Source organism: Pristis pectinata, chromosome 8 (assembly GCF_009764475.1).
Source record: "Pristis pectinata isolate sPriPec2 chromosome 8, sPriPec2.1.pri, whole genome shotgun sequence".
Lineage (NCBI taxonomy): Eukaryota > Metazoa > Chordata > Chondrichthyes > Rhinopristiformes > Pristidae > Pristis > Pristis pectinata.
The window spans coordinates 59,780,733-59,797,883 of NC_067412.1; the positions used below are offsets into that span (position 1 = coordinate 59,780,733).

At 39.1% G+C, this 17,151-nt stretch overlaps 1 protein-coding gene across 1 annotated transcript in view; it reads right to left on the reverse strand.

The window, feature by feature from the left end:
* Window positions 1-17,151, reverse strand: part of diaph2 (diaphanous-related formin 2) — a 547,192-nt gene that overhangs the window by 160,679 nt on the left and 369,362 nt on the right. Inside the window, exon 24 of the mRNA XM_052020928.1 lies at window positions 7,457-7,582. Coding sequence (XP_051876888.1) covers window positions 7,457-7,582 — 126 coding nt within the window. The remainder of the gene's footprint in view (window positions 1-7,456; window positions 7,583-17,151) is intronic.

The window sequence follows — 17,151 nt, forward strand, 5'->3', positions numbered from 1 at the left end:
CTATAGAAATTTGCAAGTCTTTGGTGACATAGCAAATCTCCTCAAACTCCTTATGAAGCAGAGTGACTGGTGTGCCTTCTTTGTGATTGCATCAATGTGTTGGGCCCAGGATAGATTCTCCGAGATGTTTACGCCCAGGAACTTGAAGCTGCTCACCCTTTCCACCGCTAACCCGTCAATGAGAACTGGTGTGTGTTCCCCCAACTTCCCCTTCTTGAAGTCCACAATCAATTCCCTGGTCTTGCTTACATTGAGTACAAAGTGGTTGTTGCGACATCACTCAACCAGCAGACCTATCTCACTCCTGTACGCCTCCTCATCATCATCTGTGATCCTATCAACAGCAGTGGTGTCATCAGCAAATTTATAGATGGCGTTTGAGCTGTGCTTAGCCACACAGTCACCAGTGCAGAGAGAGTAGAGCAGCGGGTGAAGCACACATCCTTGAGGTGCGCTTGTTTCATTCACATTTCAGCAAATGAGTCCACAATGACTTGGAGCCCAGCCTCTGAGCATCATCTGCCTATCACAGCTCAATGACCGAAGCTGGACGTGGCTCTGGAGTAAAGGCTCAGTAGATTTACTAATTTCCCATTCACCTTGCAGATATGCTCCACTCCAGCTTGTTAGAGGCGAGGTACAGTACTGTGGTAACAAGGACTAAGGAAAGCATTGGGACAATGACACAGCATCTCTTACTATTGGTCTACTCAATGATTGGTTGAACTTACTGCCTGTTGCACTTCATTACTTTTTGTTTTGATTTCAGGTTTTCATCATATTTAATTCATTACCTAAAAACTCAATTATGTAACAGTGTTATTTTGACATTAAGCAACTGAAATACACATTTCCCAGTATGAAACATGACAACAACCATTTCCTCGCTATTTTGCTTCACATGAGAAACTCAAACTGGCACTTAGAGCTGTGCATGTATATTTGATGCTATTTCTGCTTCAGACACATATCAAGGGACATTATTCATACCCTTTTGGGACATTGCAAGGATATTAGTTTACATAGTTCTAGAAGCAACTATCAATGGTCAGTTCCAAAACAACAGGGTTACAACTGAGCTTCAGTGGACTGGGACCCCATGCTTGTTAGTTACCTTTTATCATTACCAATTTCAAATATATGGAAACTTTGTCAAGTTAAATGACAATATAAATCAGCTAAGCATTCATATGAAACTTCCTTCTTGTGGCATGTATCATACGAAACAGTTATGAAATTCCGCATGACATTGAAAGGAGACGGTAAGTTGTTGGCATGAAAAAGGTTTGTTGTCTGTATACCTGGCCAGGCACTGAAAATAGCAGTCATGACATGTCAACTGTGAGGTCATATTTCAGAACTCTCTGATAATATCAGATTAAATTAAATATGAGATTTCTGACAAAACCCTAGCAAGTAACCCACGTACATGTGGAAAATTGTTTAAAACAAACAAAATTGATGGTTACATTTAATCCTCACTAGCTGGTACAACATTAAAAGCAATAAACCAATGTGAGGCTGCTCTATTTTGCTGTGATTGACCAGAGTGCTTCCTGTTTGTCCTCAACAGTACCAATACAATACAATCCAACATAAATGGCTAAAGCAGAGAAATTAGTTAGAAATTTATTCACATTGAAACCAATAATTCAAAACAGCTAAGTATGCTACTAGGTTTTCCCTATCTTAAGGCACTATGACTACACATGGAAACTTGAGATTTATGGTTGGATGATCAATGTATCAATATTACACATAAACAGCAGACAGAAGTTTTACCAGCATCAAAGAAAACCAAGATTTTCAAAAAATCTCAGTTTGAAATATAAAGCTTTTATAACTAGCAGATAACAGGTTCTTACCTTCAACTATGGTTAGAAGCACAATCACGTTTATTTAGATATGAGGTTTTCTTGTATTCTGATGGTGTAGGACGTCTATTCTAGCACTCACAGGAATCTCTTCAGATTAGTTCCCCATCATCTATTCTGCCTCACATATCCATCAACTCTTGATTTTCTCTTACCCTCTAACAGGGGTAATTAACAGTGACCAATTAACCTACCACCCAGCAGGTCTTGTAATATGGAAGAAACGAGACACTAGGGGAAACCCTTTAGGTTACAGGGAGAATATGCAAACTGCACACAACTTTTAAAGCTTTGAATAACGGATACTGAAGCAGAATGCATCAAGAGGTGCTTGTAATTATATTCTGATGTTTATTCTGCAGCATGCTCTCTTTTCTGACTGAGGAAAATTAAACAAAAGAACTTAATGTAACATGACAAAAGGGAACAGACTGGTGCAAGCGACATAGCTAAATTTCAAATCGTATATATGCATTTGACAGAACTGGAAAATGAAAATTAAAACTTTAAAAATCCATTCAAAAACAAAGCCAATATCCTTTACACTGGAATTCATGTTCACTTTGAGAAAGATAAAAATGACAACTTCATTAACTCAAGTGAGGAAGACAGGTCCTGCTGTGAACTATTTTATTTAAAAAGGCCTACAATCCATTATCTGATAATTCTGTCAGTCATTTGTTGCCATCATTTCCGTATAAAATCAAAATACTGCAGATGCTAAAAACAGAAATACTACAAATTACTCAACAAGTCAGGCTGCATCTCCAGATGGAAAATCAGAGATGAAGTGCCAGATCAATGATCTTTCATCAAAACTAAGAGAAGTTGCTCATAAGATGGTCACCTCTACACAAGGAACCCCAAATGCAGTTCAAGTGAATACTTCCAGCTGCGAGTGTGGCCCGAATCTAAAGTTACCTGTCACTTTAATTTGTGACCTCACTCCCACTTAGAACTCTCTTCCTCTGGCCTCCTACACAGTTCGAATGAAGTTCAACATAAGCTCAAGGAACAACATCTCTTTTGACGAGGCACATTATAACCCCTTCTGTCTAACAATTTCAGATAATCAGCTTTTCCAACTTTCACATATCCAGCATTCCTCACCTCTTTTCTCCTCATAGTTTCATAAAATTAACTTGCTTTTCCTACTTACACATTCTCTGGAATGACATTTTGCAATATTATGTCTCTAGAAAATTACACCATTTCTGTGCTCAAGTTTGCCTGACAATGGTCCATTTTATTTTGGAACTTGCCTTTAACTGGAAAAAAAAGTATTCTTATTTTACTCACTAAACAAATGCATGGCTAAAATGCCAGGAAAACTCTGTTTATACGTATGCAGAGAATGGTGGCATTAATTACCACATTTACACAGCAATAGATCCTGCTGCTCTCTGCCGAGAATGATTTATGCCCTGACATCTCCTGTGTACTTTTCTGCAAGACTGACACTGTTCCAGCACATGTTCAGATCATCCCCCATGCAATTCCATAACAACATCATTTCTGCATCAAAAGCAAATGTCTCTACCACAAATGATTAAAATACAAAGCTGAGCTGTCCTTATGAGAAACTGAATGCTGTGGTGCAATAATGCATATATTGTCCTGAGGACTCAATGGGTTTTAAGTATTTCAAAATTGTGATAAAAAATTCTCAAGTCATAATCATTTAAACTGACTATTTGTACATGGTACTTAAGATGAGTTCATGTTTCACATTTATTCTCAACATGTGTCAATATATTAAAATAACTTCAAGTTCAACAGAGGTCACCAGATATTTCACATACATTAATATAAGGCAAAAAAAATGGGAGGGCAGGAAGGAGAGTATCCCGAGGGTCAAAGGAACCTGGATAGGCTGAGGTAAGAGATAACTTACGTTGAGTCCAGGTTTTCAGAAATGTACAAAGAAACATGAACTCATGTGATACATGTGAGCAGCACGTACATGATACACGGGGGGGGGGGGGGGGGGGGGGAGGGTACAGCTGGTAGAGTGGCTGTCTCACTACACAAGAGATCCAGCTTCAATCTGGAGTTTGCACATTCTCCCCGTGACCATGTGCGTGTCCTCTGGGTGCTCCAGTTTTCTCCCACATCCCAAAGATGTGCAGGTTGGTAGGTTAATTGGCCACTGTAATTTGCCCCTTGCATCTAGGTGAGTGGTAGAATATGGGTGGTTGATGTTCGGCAAGGACTCAGTGGGCTAAAGAGCCTGTTTCCATGCTGTGTGTCTGTCTTTGACTCCGATACCAGGATTACCAATTCCGACACACTTAAGCTCACAGGATTCTCCCAGTTTACTTCTTAATTCTAATTGTTCATACCCAAAAGCAAACATGCATCTAGCATCAGAGTTTTCATTCTTCACCCAAATTTTTATCAATTTATCTGGAGTAAATTCAGGCAACAAACAAAGGGTGCAATTTTTCCAACTGTATTAAAGGTTGTGATCAGTGTTCAAGAAATATTTGCTTCAGACCATCCAGTGAACTCCAGGTTTAAAACAAACCTCATGAATGACCACTAAGGAGGAAACATAAAACAAAGGCACTGTATCAAAAATATATGTTGTCATCGCAAAGAAAGAAACTTTACAGCGATCACCTTCATTGCTAGGGGCATAGAGCATAAGAGTCAGGAAGTCATGATGCAGTTGTATAAAACTTTGGATAGGCTGAACATGGAAGACTGTGTGCAGCTCTGGCTGCCCCATTACAGGAAGGATGTGGAGGCTCTGGAGAAGGTGCAGAAAAGGTTTACCAGGATGCTGCCTGGACTAGAGGGTACTAGGTATAAGGAGAGGTTGGATAAACTTGAATTGTTTTCTCTGGAATGTCGGAGGCTGAGGGGAGATCTGATATAAGTTTATTAAATTATGAGAGGCATTAGACAGGGTAGATGGTCAGAATCTTTTTCCTTGGGTAGAACTGTCAAATTCTAGAGGGCATAGCTTTATGGTGAGAGGGGGACAGTTTAAAGAGGATATGTGGGACAAGCTTTTTTTCTTACACAGAGAACTGTAGGTTCCCAGAACACACTGCTAGGGGTGGTAGTGAAAGCAGATATAATAGTGGCATTCAAGAGGCTTTTAGATAGGCACATGAATGGGTGGCATGGACATGGTGGGCTGAAGGGCCTGTTTCTGTGCTGTACGACTCTCTGTTCAATGTGGTTATAGTCAAATCAGCTGTAGTGTTAGTTAACAGAGAGCACTGGTCAGGATAATGGGGAGATTTCCCTACTCTTTCCAAATAACAAAAACTATTTTACGTCCACTAAATGGGCAGAACTCAAACAGTGCAACATTTAATCCTAAATTACAACATACTTTTAAAGTTCAGTTTAGCTGATTCTTTTTTCTTCAACAACGTTCCACTCTTCTGCATTTACTCTTCCAGTCTAAAGATGGAATTCTTACCTTGATGCCACAGGCAGGAGGGCCAACTGGACCTTTGGCCAAGCAAACTGAAACTTCTAAAGCCATTAGGTCATGAGGCCGGGATCGCAATTGAGCCTTAATTTATACACTACTGAAATTTACATTTTAACACATTATTAATCAGTGAATTGGAGCAACCTTTGGCTATCGATATATCATTTTGATGTCCCTTTTACCACGCAACATCTAATTCAGCCTTGGGTTTAATGGTTGACTGTAGGGAGTAAGGTCATGCCCATTTTGCATTGGGATGCTCACAATGATCCTGGGACTTAATCAGGTACATTATTTTCTGAGAGGCCTGACTTATACTTGAATCAAAGGTCGTGGAGTCATTCCACTTAAGCACATACTCTGTGCATGTTGAACACAACTTCTGCAGTACGATTGGGAGTGCCATCTTACACTACATCATGGCTGTAGCTGCCTGCTCAGGTGGATAGAAAGGATTCCGTGGTATTATTTTGAAGACCAAGAAAGATTTCCCCATCACTGTGACAATATTCAACCTGCAATTGTCATCAATAAATCTGGTCATTATCACACATTGATATTCGTGAAAATTTGCATGACAGTGAGTAGAATTTTTCTGGTGTGTTTCCTGTGTAACCCAAGTGGTTACACTCAGAAAGTGCTTCACTTGCTCTTGGTACCTTGGGACATCCTGAGGTTACAAAAGATGTTAAAAAAGGCAACTACTTTCTTTCATGTCCCTAGCACGGGGAACCTGTGCATGCAAGCTGCTATGTCAACTGAAATCTTTCATGACAGCTCAAATTAAACCTGAAACTTCCTCACAAGTATAGCTGAGAAGACACTCTACCCATAACCCAAGAAAGTACAGGGCATGCTCCTTCATTACATTTGTGCTTTTAAAACAACTTTTATTTGTTGTTTTATATTCGCACCATTTACTTCAAATTCTAATAGGCCAGCATGTGTAAGACAGTTCCCAAATGGTAGAGCAGGCTCGTTTATTTTCATGTTCAACTTGTACTCTGTTTCATTTCATCCAGCACTTCCCGAGACTTTAAAGTGTAAAAACTGCTTTTAATTTTCCTGCGTGGAATGATGGAGAACTTGAAGCTAATCCTACTTTATCTGCCCAAGTTTAAATATTTATAAACATAGTTCTTGTGTTGTATGATTTGACTGTCATAGTCTGGTAATGCAATTTCATGATCAAAAATTACATTTTGTAACAATGAAAGCACTAATTCTGACTTATTTATGAACACCTGAACTTTTAAGTTTGATGAACACATTTAAGACATTTTTGCATTCTGTGCTTCTGAACTTTAGGTGATGGGAGATCTGTGTTTATATTTCTGTAATCAGTTTCAGAAGATTTAAAGGCACACTTTAGCAGGTCTATGAGGCTTTTAGAGTAAGGTACCAGGACATTCCACATCATGGGGTATATCTGTCAATGACCACATTTGCTATTGGCTGCATTGATCTCGTGTGGAAGTGCATTATTACTGCAACTTTAAACCTTTATATTGCTTATTTAAGTCAGATCCTGGTAGAATGGTTTTTCAGAAACTTTACAAAGTCACATGACTAAGTGCAGCCTCTTTTTCTCTCTGGTCGAACATACATCATGAGTCGACAATTCCTTGTGTACACAGAATTGCTAACATCTAATTCAAAGATTTCATACAGCTGGCAACAGCTCCAGAGCTAACTTCCTAGGATTGTAAGTATCATCTGGGAATACTAGTCTCCTGGATTCCCAACATAAACAGGCCCTTATCTTAAACCTGCTGCTGTGTTGTGCCCTGGTTCTTTTAACTACTATTCTACGGTGTTTAATTGGTTTTGAGCCATTGGATCCCAAAGCACTGCCACAATATACTTGCTAAATGCATTTAAAATAGCCAGCAAGGAACATTCTGACTTTATAATCAGTCGCCTTTCAAACTGCCAGCCTTGTAAACTCCAGATGATTTACCTTAAGTTTCAGGCAGCAGCAGAAAACTTGTACAAGAAGTGTTGCTGTCAGGTGGGTTTCAGCCTCATCAAGCCAATTTTAATCATTCTAAATGACTGATCATCATCAATGGTGATCAGTACAACATTCCACCGTGTATTATTTTTCTCATGTAATGCCTGAAAAAGGATATGGACATTTTTTCCACAAACTTATCATGCTCATCATCTGTTTCAGGAAACTTCTTGATGTCATTTTCAAGACGCTTAATTTGCCGCTCCATAGCTTCCAAACTGCTCTTGAGGTTTTGGTCTGAAACTGAACACAGGAATAGATTCAAATAAGAAAATAACTCCAACTCAGAACATTTGCAAAAGTGTCAAATATATTTTTTATCTATTACAAGTAGTATTTACTGAGAAGAATAACTCTACAATACACTCAACCATCTTTGGTTATACATTTTCGAACGTTTCAATAGCATGTAAAATTATTAAAAGGCTGATGCTCCTTGGTAGGGAGATATCACAATTTAAGTCACTCAGTTATGGCCCTCATTTTATGAAGTTAAATTAAATGTTTAATAATACATATTAAAAAAGGTATGTACTGAGTTATAGTTAAATACAAAATGTTGCATAGTGTTCCTTGAATAAAGAAATAATCTGATGCCCAAATTGTTGTTTATGAATAAATGTCAACAAGGTCAGACACAATTAACCTGTTTAAAAGCAAAATTATATCTTACATATATTTTTAAATATCTTACATCTTAACACTTACTGTTACATGGTGCCCCTTGCAAGTTTCTTTGAAAATAATAATAATGGCAAACGTCCATTTAAAGATGTTGTGCGAAAATTACAGCTTATTTCCTGTGGGGTACCTGGTTTTTATCTCTCAGAAACTCAACCACACTGTGAACCAATGCTGATTTACTTCAACCAGCTCTATTTTCCACATTGCCATAATATTGTCTTTAGCAATCAACTTTTTATGATATAAATATAAAGTTTATTATTATATGAAAAGGAGGACTGCAGTTTTACAATCTCCACATCCTAGTCCAATGACACCTCTCTTCACTTTCTCTAAAATTTGACTTGGGTGTCATTCCCTTTGTGCAACCAGCAGTGACAATAAATTGTGTACATTTCAAGTCAAGTCCCTTCTATACATCACATCTTAGATGGTATTTAGAATCTTGAGATGACATCACCCCTACCCAAGGAAAGAAACCTGGCAGCTCTCAAATTGATCAACATTAATTAATCTCTAATGAATCCATGACATTAAAGGAATGGGGGAGGTAAACATTGTAAGTATCTTCCAAAACCCAGACAAAGTCAGCATGTCATGGGAGATCAACTACTACATTAATAAAGGCACAGCTAGGAACAGGCAGAAGTATTGCAGTTACATCTTCCACTGTTTTATACCATTCACATGATACATGCCCTTTATATAAGTGACCAGTCTAAGTTTCTTTCTCTTTGGGGATGGAACAAAGTAAGACAGAAAATATAACATGAAAAATATTGAACTGTATATTGCAACATCCTTGAAATGTTTCTGTGCATCACATCCAATATGTAATTTTACATAATAGTGATTATTACAGACAGTAGTGGTTCCCAATCTGAATTTGTTAAGTACGAGTTAGTTTCTCATTAGAGCCATAAAAGTGGAAAGCACGAGACATAAATAAACAAGTTGCTACAGTGTTTTCTGCTACAAGTTTCTGTGCATCAAATGAGAACACAGCAACAGATTTTTGACAACTAGGTCTGTTATTGGCTCCACCACTGCAAACTTCATTGTGACTGACTGGCTGGTAATGTAGTTTAAACTTCAGAAATGTTTCTCCCAATGCCCACCTTTGGGGCTAGGTTTATTCAGTCTTGTACTGTGGATCAGAGGGCTTGAGGGAAGACAGGAGAAATCAGGATACCAGCAGTGACATCTAGATGATGAAATGGTGGTGGGTGAGGGTGATGTGCTGAGAAGATCAATATAGTTGCAATGACATGTGGTTGGAGGTGGAGGCCAGGAGACGAGGATACCAACAGCGTTCTGGATGGTCAGTGACTCAAAAAGGTGGCAGATTACGGATTTGGTGACTTGAATGCAAGGAATTGTGAAAGAGTGGATTAAAATGTGATGGTGGCAAGTTATTGATATCCCTGCCAGGTGTCCTGGTCTGCCAGTATACCAAGAAGCTACATTGTTACGATAAGAGCTGCTTGCAGGATGAGTTTCCTAGCAACACTACCAATTGCAAAAATTGCATCAGCAGCTCCAGAAGTATCCTGTCAGATTTCTAAAATACTCAAAACGACTCAGAAATGGTTATTACGGCATTTCATTCTTGGGGGAAAAAAAATTGATTACATAACAATGAAAAACAGTATTATGAAATTGGATTTCTAAGCAACAAAACACTTGTGATACCAGCAGCAAAGTTTTTGAATTGCTTTTTCACTTCATCTTAAACATCAGATTGAATCTTTAACCAAATTAAACTGACTTACACCATTAACAAAAAAAACCAAAATACTGATATTGGATATTTTAAAAGATAGGTATTGCTCCAAACACTCAGCAGGTCAAGCTACATCTCTGTGGAGACTCTCTTAACAGCTAATGTGTATGGATCCTTTGTCAAAACTGGAGGGTCGCTGGTTCAACAGCATTTAAATTGGTACTAGACCAAAATGGAGAAGTGCACTTAAAAGAAAAAAGCACCAGGCAAATGACTGAGTGATAAATATTAGAAGTAAAATTAGACAATAGAATGACCAATGAGAGAAAGCAAAGACAACATTACAAACTCCAATGGAATAGCAGTGAGGGAGGTAAAAATCACCAATTTGGTGTTGCTGCACAGGATCATCACCTGATGCAGTAGCTGCTCTCTATGTCATTTCCCAGTATTGCTGGCACTCCCTTCATGAGATTAAAAGATCTACAGTCAAAGCCTCATGTTACTGAAGCCAATTATTAAAGCTGGAGGCCTGCAAAGAGACTTTCGAAAACAAGCCACTGCTTTTCAAAGCTAGGTGGCCTTTCTCAAAACCCAGACTGGTAATCAATGAAATACAGCATTCCCTTTGTGTATATGTTTTCACCTACATGGATTAAGAACAAAATGGATGACATAACATGGCCAGCATGTGAATCAATAATTTCAATCACAATGACAGATTCCTCTGGTGAATTTCACCCCATATATAATTCCAGTCACTATATCTCATTGTCTTATTCAAAATCATTCTTCTGGGCCAGCAGTGAAGGCAGACTCGATAGTTCAAAAGGCAGAGAATTAAGTACTTGAAAGAAAAAAGGTCTGCAGAATGATGAGAAGGTGACAGGGAAGTGCGACTAACTGGTCCACTTTTGCATTGAGAAGCATGGTTTGAACATAGAACATTACAGCACAGTACAAGCCCTTTGGCCCACAATGTTGTGCCAACATTTTATCCTACTCTAAGATCTATCTAACCCTTCCCTCCCACATAGCCCTCCATTTTTCTATCATTCACGTGGCTATTTAAGAGGCTCTTAAATCTGCTCCCACAACCTCTACCGGCAGTGCGTTCCACACACCCACCACTCTCTGTGTAAAAAAACTTACCTCTGACATCCCCCTTATACCTTCCTCCAATGACCTTAAAATTATGCCCCCTCGTGTTGGCCATTTTCGCCCAAGGAAAAAGTCTCTAACTGTCCACTCGATCTATGCCTCTTATCATTTTGTACATCTCTATCAAGTCACCTCTCATCCTCCTTCTCTCCAAAGAGAAAAGCCCTAGCTCACTCAACCTACCCTCATACAAGACAATGAGGCAACCAGAACTGAACACATTACTCCAAGTGTGGTCTAACCAGAGTTCTATAGAGCTGCAACATTACCTCATGGCTCTTGAACTCAAAACCCCAACTAATGAAGGGCAACGCACCATATGCCTTCTTAACAACCCTGTCGACCTGCATGGCAACCTTGAGGGATCTATGGACGTGGACCCCAAGATCCCTCTGTTCCTCCACACTACTAAGAGTCCTGCCATTAACCTTGTATTCTGCCTTCAAATTCAATTTTCCAAAGTGTATCTCTTCACACTTATCCAGGTGGAACTCCATTTTCCACTTCTCAGTCCAGCTTTGCATCCAATCATTGTCCTGCTGTAATCTACAGCAACTTTCTACAGTATCCACAACACCACCAATCTTTGTGTCATCAGCAAACTCACTAACCCACCCTTCCACATCCTCATGCAAGTGGTTTATTACTGTCATGTGTACTTTTGTTTGTGTGCCATCTAGGCAGATCATGCTATACGTCAGTACATCGAGGTTGTAAAAGAAAACAATGCAGCTGTAGTGTAGCAATTGCAGAGGAAGTGCAAGGGCCACGAGGAAGTAGATTGGGAGATTAAGAGTTCATGTTTAGCGTATGAGACATCTGTTCAAGTGTCTGATAACAGTGGAATAGAAGCTATCCTTGAGTCCGGTGTTACATACTTTCAAGCTTTTGCACCTTCTCCCCGACGTGTTTTCCTGAGAAGCAGGAAGTGTAGACAGAGTCAATGGAACAGAGGCTGGTTTGCATGATGGACTGGGTTGCGTTCACAACTTTGTAACTTCATGTGGTCATGGGCAGAGCAGTTGCCGTACCAAGCTGTGATATATCCGGATTGGATACTTTCTATGGTGCATCAGTAAAAATTGGTAAGAGTAATCTGAATTTCCTTAGCCTTCTGAGGAAGTAGAGGCATTGGTGTGCTTTCTTGGTCATACCGTCCACGTTGCTGTACCAGAACAAATTGTTGGTGATTTTTTCATCTGGGAACTTGAAGCTCTCAACCATCTGCACCTTAGCACCACTGATATAGACAAGGATGTGTACAACACCCCACTTCCTGAAGTCAATAACCAGCACCTTCATTTTGCTGACTTTGAGGGAAAGGCTATTGTTTTGACACCATGCCACTAGGCTTTCTATTTAAATAGACTGGATGGTAACTAAATTTTAGTTATACATAGTAACCTGAGATTCTGTGAATCTCAAATAATAAACATAATTTTTTACTTCTTGAAACATATAGTTATGATATCTCAGCTTAGTGTTCAATCTTATTTGTATGTTGAATCTTTAGTGTTTGAAAGAGTAGCTGGAAAGTTGTTTTTTTTCCTGGATTGATGGCTGGGACTTTAATGTAGTTGGCTGCTCAACCAGCTTAACAGTGTGATGACTGCTACTTGCCAGGGATCCCACTGCACATGATTTGACAAAAATCTGCAACAGAAAGAGGGAAACTCCACACCAAAGAGATTGCTGGAACTTCATGGTCAGATTCATTCAAGATCAACGGCAAGCACTGTAGCTTGGCTTCCTGACTACAAAATTCAGGATGTTAACGTGAGCTTCACTGCTCACAATGAATGTCGATGCCTCAATTTTAAGCCAGTTGTCAAGTGATGCAGGATGCTATAGATCAAAGATACTCTGCCATGGAAAGAGGCCTGATCAACATCCTTTGAAACTTCTGCAAGAACCTCGTCTGAACTTGGCAACAAAGCAGAATTTGCAGCCAATGTGTTCTTATATATGGGAGGGTGTTTTCCTCATGTTGACCTGGTGGCTCAGTAAATTTTATTCAATGATTAGATGGACTGCAAGGATAGAAAAAGTGGAATTTTAATGGTACTCCTGTTATTTTGCAAAAAAATATTTAGTTATACGGGAGGAAGAGTGCTGAATCTTTTTCAGCGTTTGGGTTAGGGTGTGAACAGAAGTTTCTGTTCCTAATCAGCATCCAGTGATTCTTGGTGCTAATACATAGGCATGGGTGGGAGATAAGGAAAGAATGAGGTCTGACTATGATGCCTTGTGGTTGATCAGCCTGTGGACACTGCCATCAAAAATGGGTAAAGTGGTGAAAAATTATATTCTCATTGGCTAGAAGTGCTTTTGCTTTTGAAACTGACAAAAGAACCAAGGCTCACACCTGAATGACATCATTTAAGCAATACATTTGAAGACAAATGGAATACAAATCGTGCATTCCTGCAAGGAGTCAATATATTCAGGAGCTAAAAGTCAAAAATCATCAACAAAAAACAAAAATGGTAAAATAATAAGTCTCAAAATGGAAGGCAAGTCCACACAGCCATCAAAATACCCCTCTTGTTTATAGATGTGAGATATATTACATGATTCATCTTGGGTTAATTGTATAGTCTTGGAAGCTGACATCTCACATGCTCCCCCTACCCCTTCCCCCACCAAATATAATCTCGGTGATAGAGGCTAGACAAAATATACACACACACATCATGGAATGAGGGCATCAGCCTTAATGTACATCAACTTTAATGCATGTGAACTGTGCTATCTTGGGGGTTGGTCTGGGGTTTCTTTATTCTGAAAAGAAATTAGATTGGAATGCAATGAACTGAACTGATACATAATTATTTACTGACAGTTACCCTTCAGCCCAGTGGTTCCTCTGAAGTGGCAGCTGCAGACAACAGAGCTTCTGCCAGGACTGCACCGTGAGACTCACTCCAAATTAAGTAAAAAATCTGAAATGCTGCCATGACGAGGTTATTTAATATGATGCATTACACCAGTAATAGTACATGTTTTGCATGCAAAGCTGACCAAATACATGGGACAGAATATTTCAACACTTTGTAGGGAAAATCCATTGCTTTTATATCAGAAATGAACAAGCCAAAATGATCACCTGTTTCATTATGCCAGTATATTTAAATCATTACAAATCCTGCAGAAGCAAGAATGCATAATTCACTAAGTTGAGAACTCAGAGAGAAGTTGTTGACTTCTAGGTAACTCTCCTGTCAAGTATAATAGGCTGGAAATGGTGTGATGGTCTGATATAGTTGGGGTTTAGATTTAGATATGCATTTTACCAAGAGATTTTTTTTGTCCTTCACTGATGAAATTCAACATTTGAGACCAATTTGTTGTAACCTAGTACTGCAATGCTCATTTGCTCCTGTATCTCTGAATCAGAAATATTTATCCATGTACTGTACAAATAAGGTTTATGTAGAAAGTGGAAAGAATTCAAATTAAAACGATTTGCCATTATTATGAATTGTACTGAATTTATGTCAACTGCATGAAATTAGCTTTAATAAGAAGCAAGCTGGAATTGATGGCAACTTTCAATATTAATGGAAGAGAATGCCATGCATCCAAAACTTAAAACTTCTCTGCTTTAAAACACCTGCTATCAGCCTTTATTGTAACTTCAATGTGCATATTTGGGATTTTATAAAGTCTGCCTATTTTGGTAGACGAGAATCCTGTATCTTCTGGAGCGCCATACATTATTTATCTAAAGTTGTGATTATATTAAAACTGATAACTGATGTTGTGACTGAGTTATTAGGTATCCTTGAAGCAAAAGATTGCTTGCATTGTATTTCACAAGCAACTGTCTTATTCAAATGTGGTACTTATGTTTCCTACATAAAGATGATTCCTGGGGCTTTGAGTGTTTACTCTGGTTTGGTACAAAGAGTTAGCATTATGTACTCTTGTGTCATATGCTGTCATTTCTCAATACTTTCACAGAACTTACTCAGAAAAATAAAAGAAAACCCAAAATAACACTCCAAAGTACTCCATAAAGTTTCATAATTTTCTTAACCCTTCAAAAGTGCTGTTACATTGCAATCCAGCTATACTTCCACATTGTCTAAAGTCCACTGGAACAAACAGAATAGCATTTGGTTTTCACTTTACCAATGTTAGCTCAGTAGTCAAGACAGTGGACAGGTATTCAAGAGGTGTGAATTAATAATTCAGTGACCATAGCAGGTGGGAATTTAAAATAAATACATTAAATATTTCTGAAATCTAAGAGTGCAGTACCCATAATTACGATTGTAAAACTTCTAGTTATAAACAGCCATATTGTTCACTAACATCCTTCAGGGTGGGTAATCTGTCAACCCTAACTGCTTTACATCTAACTTGCAACTTCCAGAACCGCCAATGACATTGACTCCTAACTGTTTTCTGAAATACTTAGGCTAGTCAGCTCAGGAGAAATTTGAAAACAAATACTACCTTATACACAATTGCCCATAACTCGTGACAGAGGAAAACATTGGGCAGAGCTGCTTATCTTGGAGAACTAATCTTGGAGTGTTTGTATTGTCTGAGACTAAGTGAATGCTGTGGTTTGTACAACATGGTTTTCTATATCAGGATGAATCGTTTTGCACCATGTACATACAAACTTGAAAATTAATTGTTTAAATATTATCACCCACTCTATAAAGCTGAATATAGTAAATGCCTGTCACAAAGAACGACAGCCTTCTATAAGGTTATCTTTAGCATAAGAAACAGGATATACATTTTCAACATTATTTCGCAGAGTGACTGGAGCTAATTGAACACATTATTCACAACCAGCTTGGAGCTTTGAGTGTTTACTCTGGTTTGGTAGAAAGAGTTTGACTTCTTAACCTTCTTAACGGAGGATGAGGGGGGACCTGATAGAGGTGTATAAGATGATGAGAGGCATTGATCATGTGGATAGTCAAAGGCTTTTTCCCAGGGCAAAAATGGTTGCCACAAGAGGATACAGGTTTAAGGTCCTGGGGATTAGGTACAGAGGAGATGTCAGGGGTAAGTTTTTTTACTCAGAGAGTGGTGAGTGCGTGGAATGGGCTGCCAGCAACGGTGGTGGAGGCGGATGCGATAGGATCTTTTAAGAAACTCTTGGATAGGTACATGGAGCTTAGAAAAAGAGGGCTATGGGTAAGCTTAGTAATTTCTAAGGTAGGGACTTGTTCAGCACAGCTTTGTGGGCCGAAGGCCCTGAGTTGTGCTGCACGGTTTCTATGTTTCTCTGTTTCTAAGTCTGACTTGGTTAAGAAGTCAGACTTCATCCAGTCTGAGTTACTCAGAGACCAAATAACATCCTGGAGGTGCTGAGAACGAATTGGCCCTCTCGCCAAGCTACTCCAGTACAGTTACGACAATGGCATCTACCTAACAATGTGGAACACTGGCCAGCTATCTCCCATCTAATTCAAATCCAGCTTATTACTACATCCATCAGTCTACTCATAGCTAACAGCAAAGTATTGGAAGGTGTCATTGACAGCAAAGTAACATCACCAATGACCTCTTCACAATATTCAGTTTGGGTTTCAAAAAGACCGTTTGTCTCTTGACCACACCGCAGTCTTACTTTAGACATGGACCAAAATGCTGAATATCAAATGTGAGGTGACAGGGACTGCCCTTGTCATCAGATAAACATTTGACCAAGTGAAGCATCAAAGAGCCCCAGTAAAACTGAATGAAATTAATGGGCATCAATGAGAAAACATGCCAAAGTTGGTAGTTACATTTCACACAAAGGGAAACTGTTGGAATTGTCAATCATCCTTGCCTCAAAACCTCACTGCAGGGGTTCTTGAAGGCAGTGTCCTTGGTGCAACCATGTTCAGCTGCTTCACCAATAACTTTCCTGCTATCATAAGGTCAGAAGCAGGGATGCTTGTTCACAAACCCATTCACAAACATGATGGAGCTTTACCATCATCAGCAAGATACCGACTGTGACAGAATATTCCTCACTTACTTGGATGAGTGCAGACCCAACAGCACTCCAGAAACTCAACAACATCAAGACTAAACAGCCAATTTGATTGGTACCCATTCAACTCCCTCTAACACTGGCACACTGTGGCAGCATTGTGTACCATCAAAAAAATAGACTGCAATTACTTGCCAAGACTACTCGAACAGCATCTCCCAAATCTGTGTCCTCTAATACAAAGGAGGACAGCAGCAAGCGCATAGGAACACCACCACATAACCAATCCCCTGAATG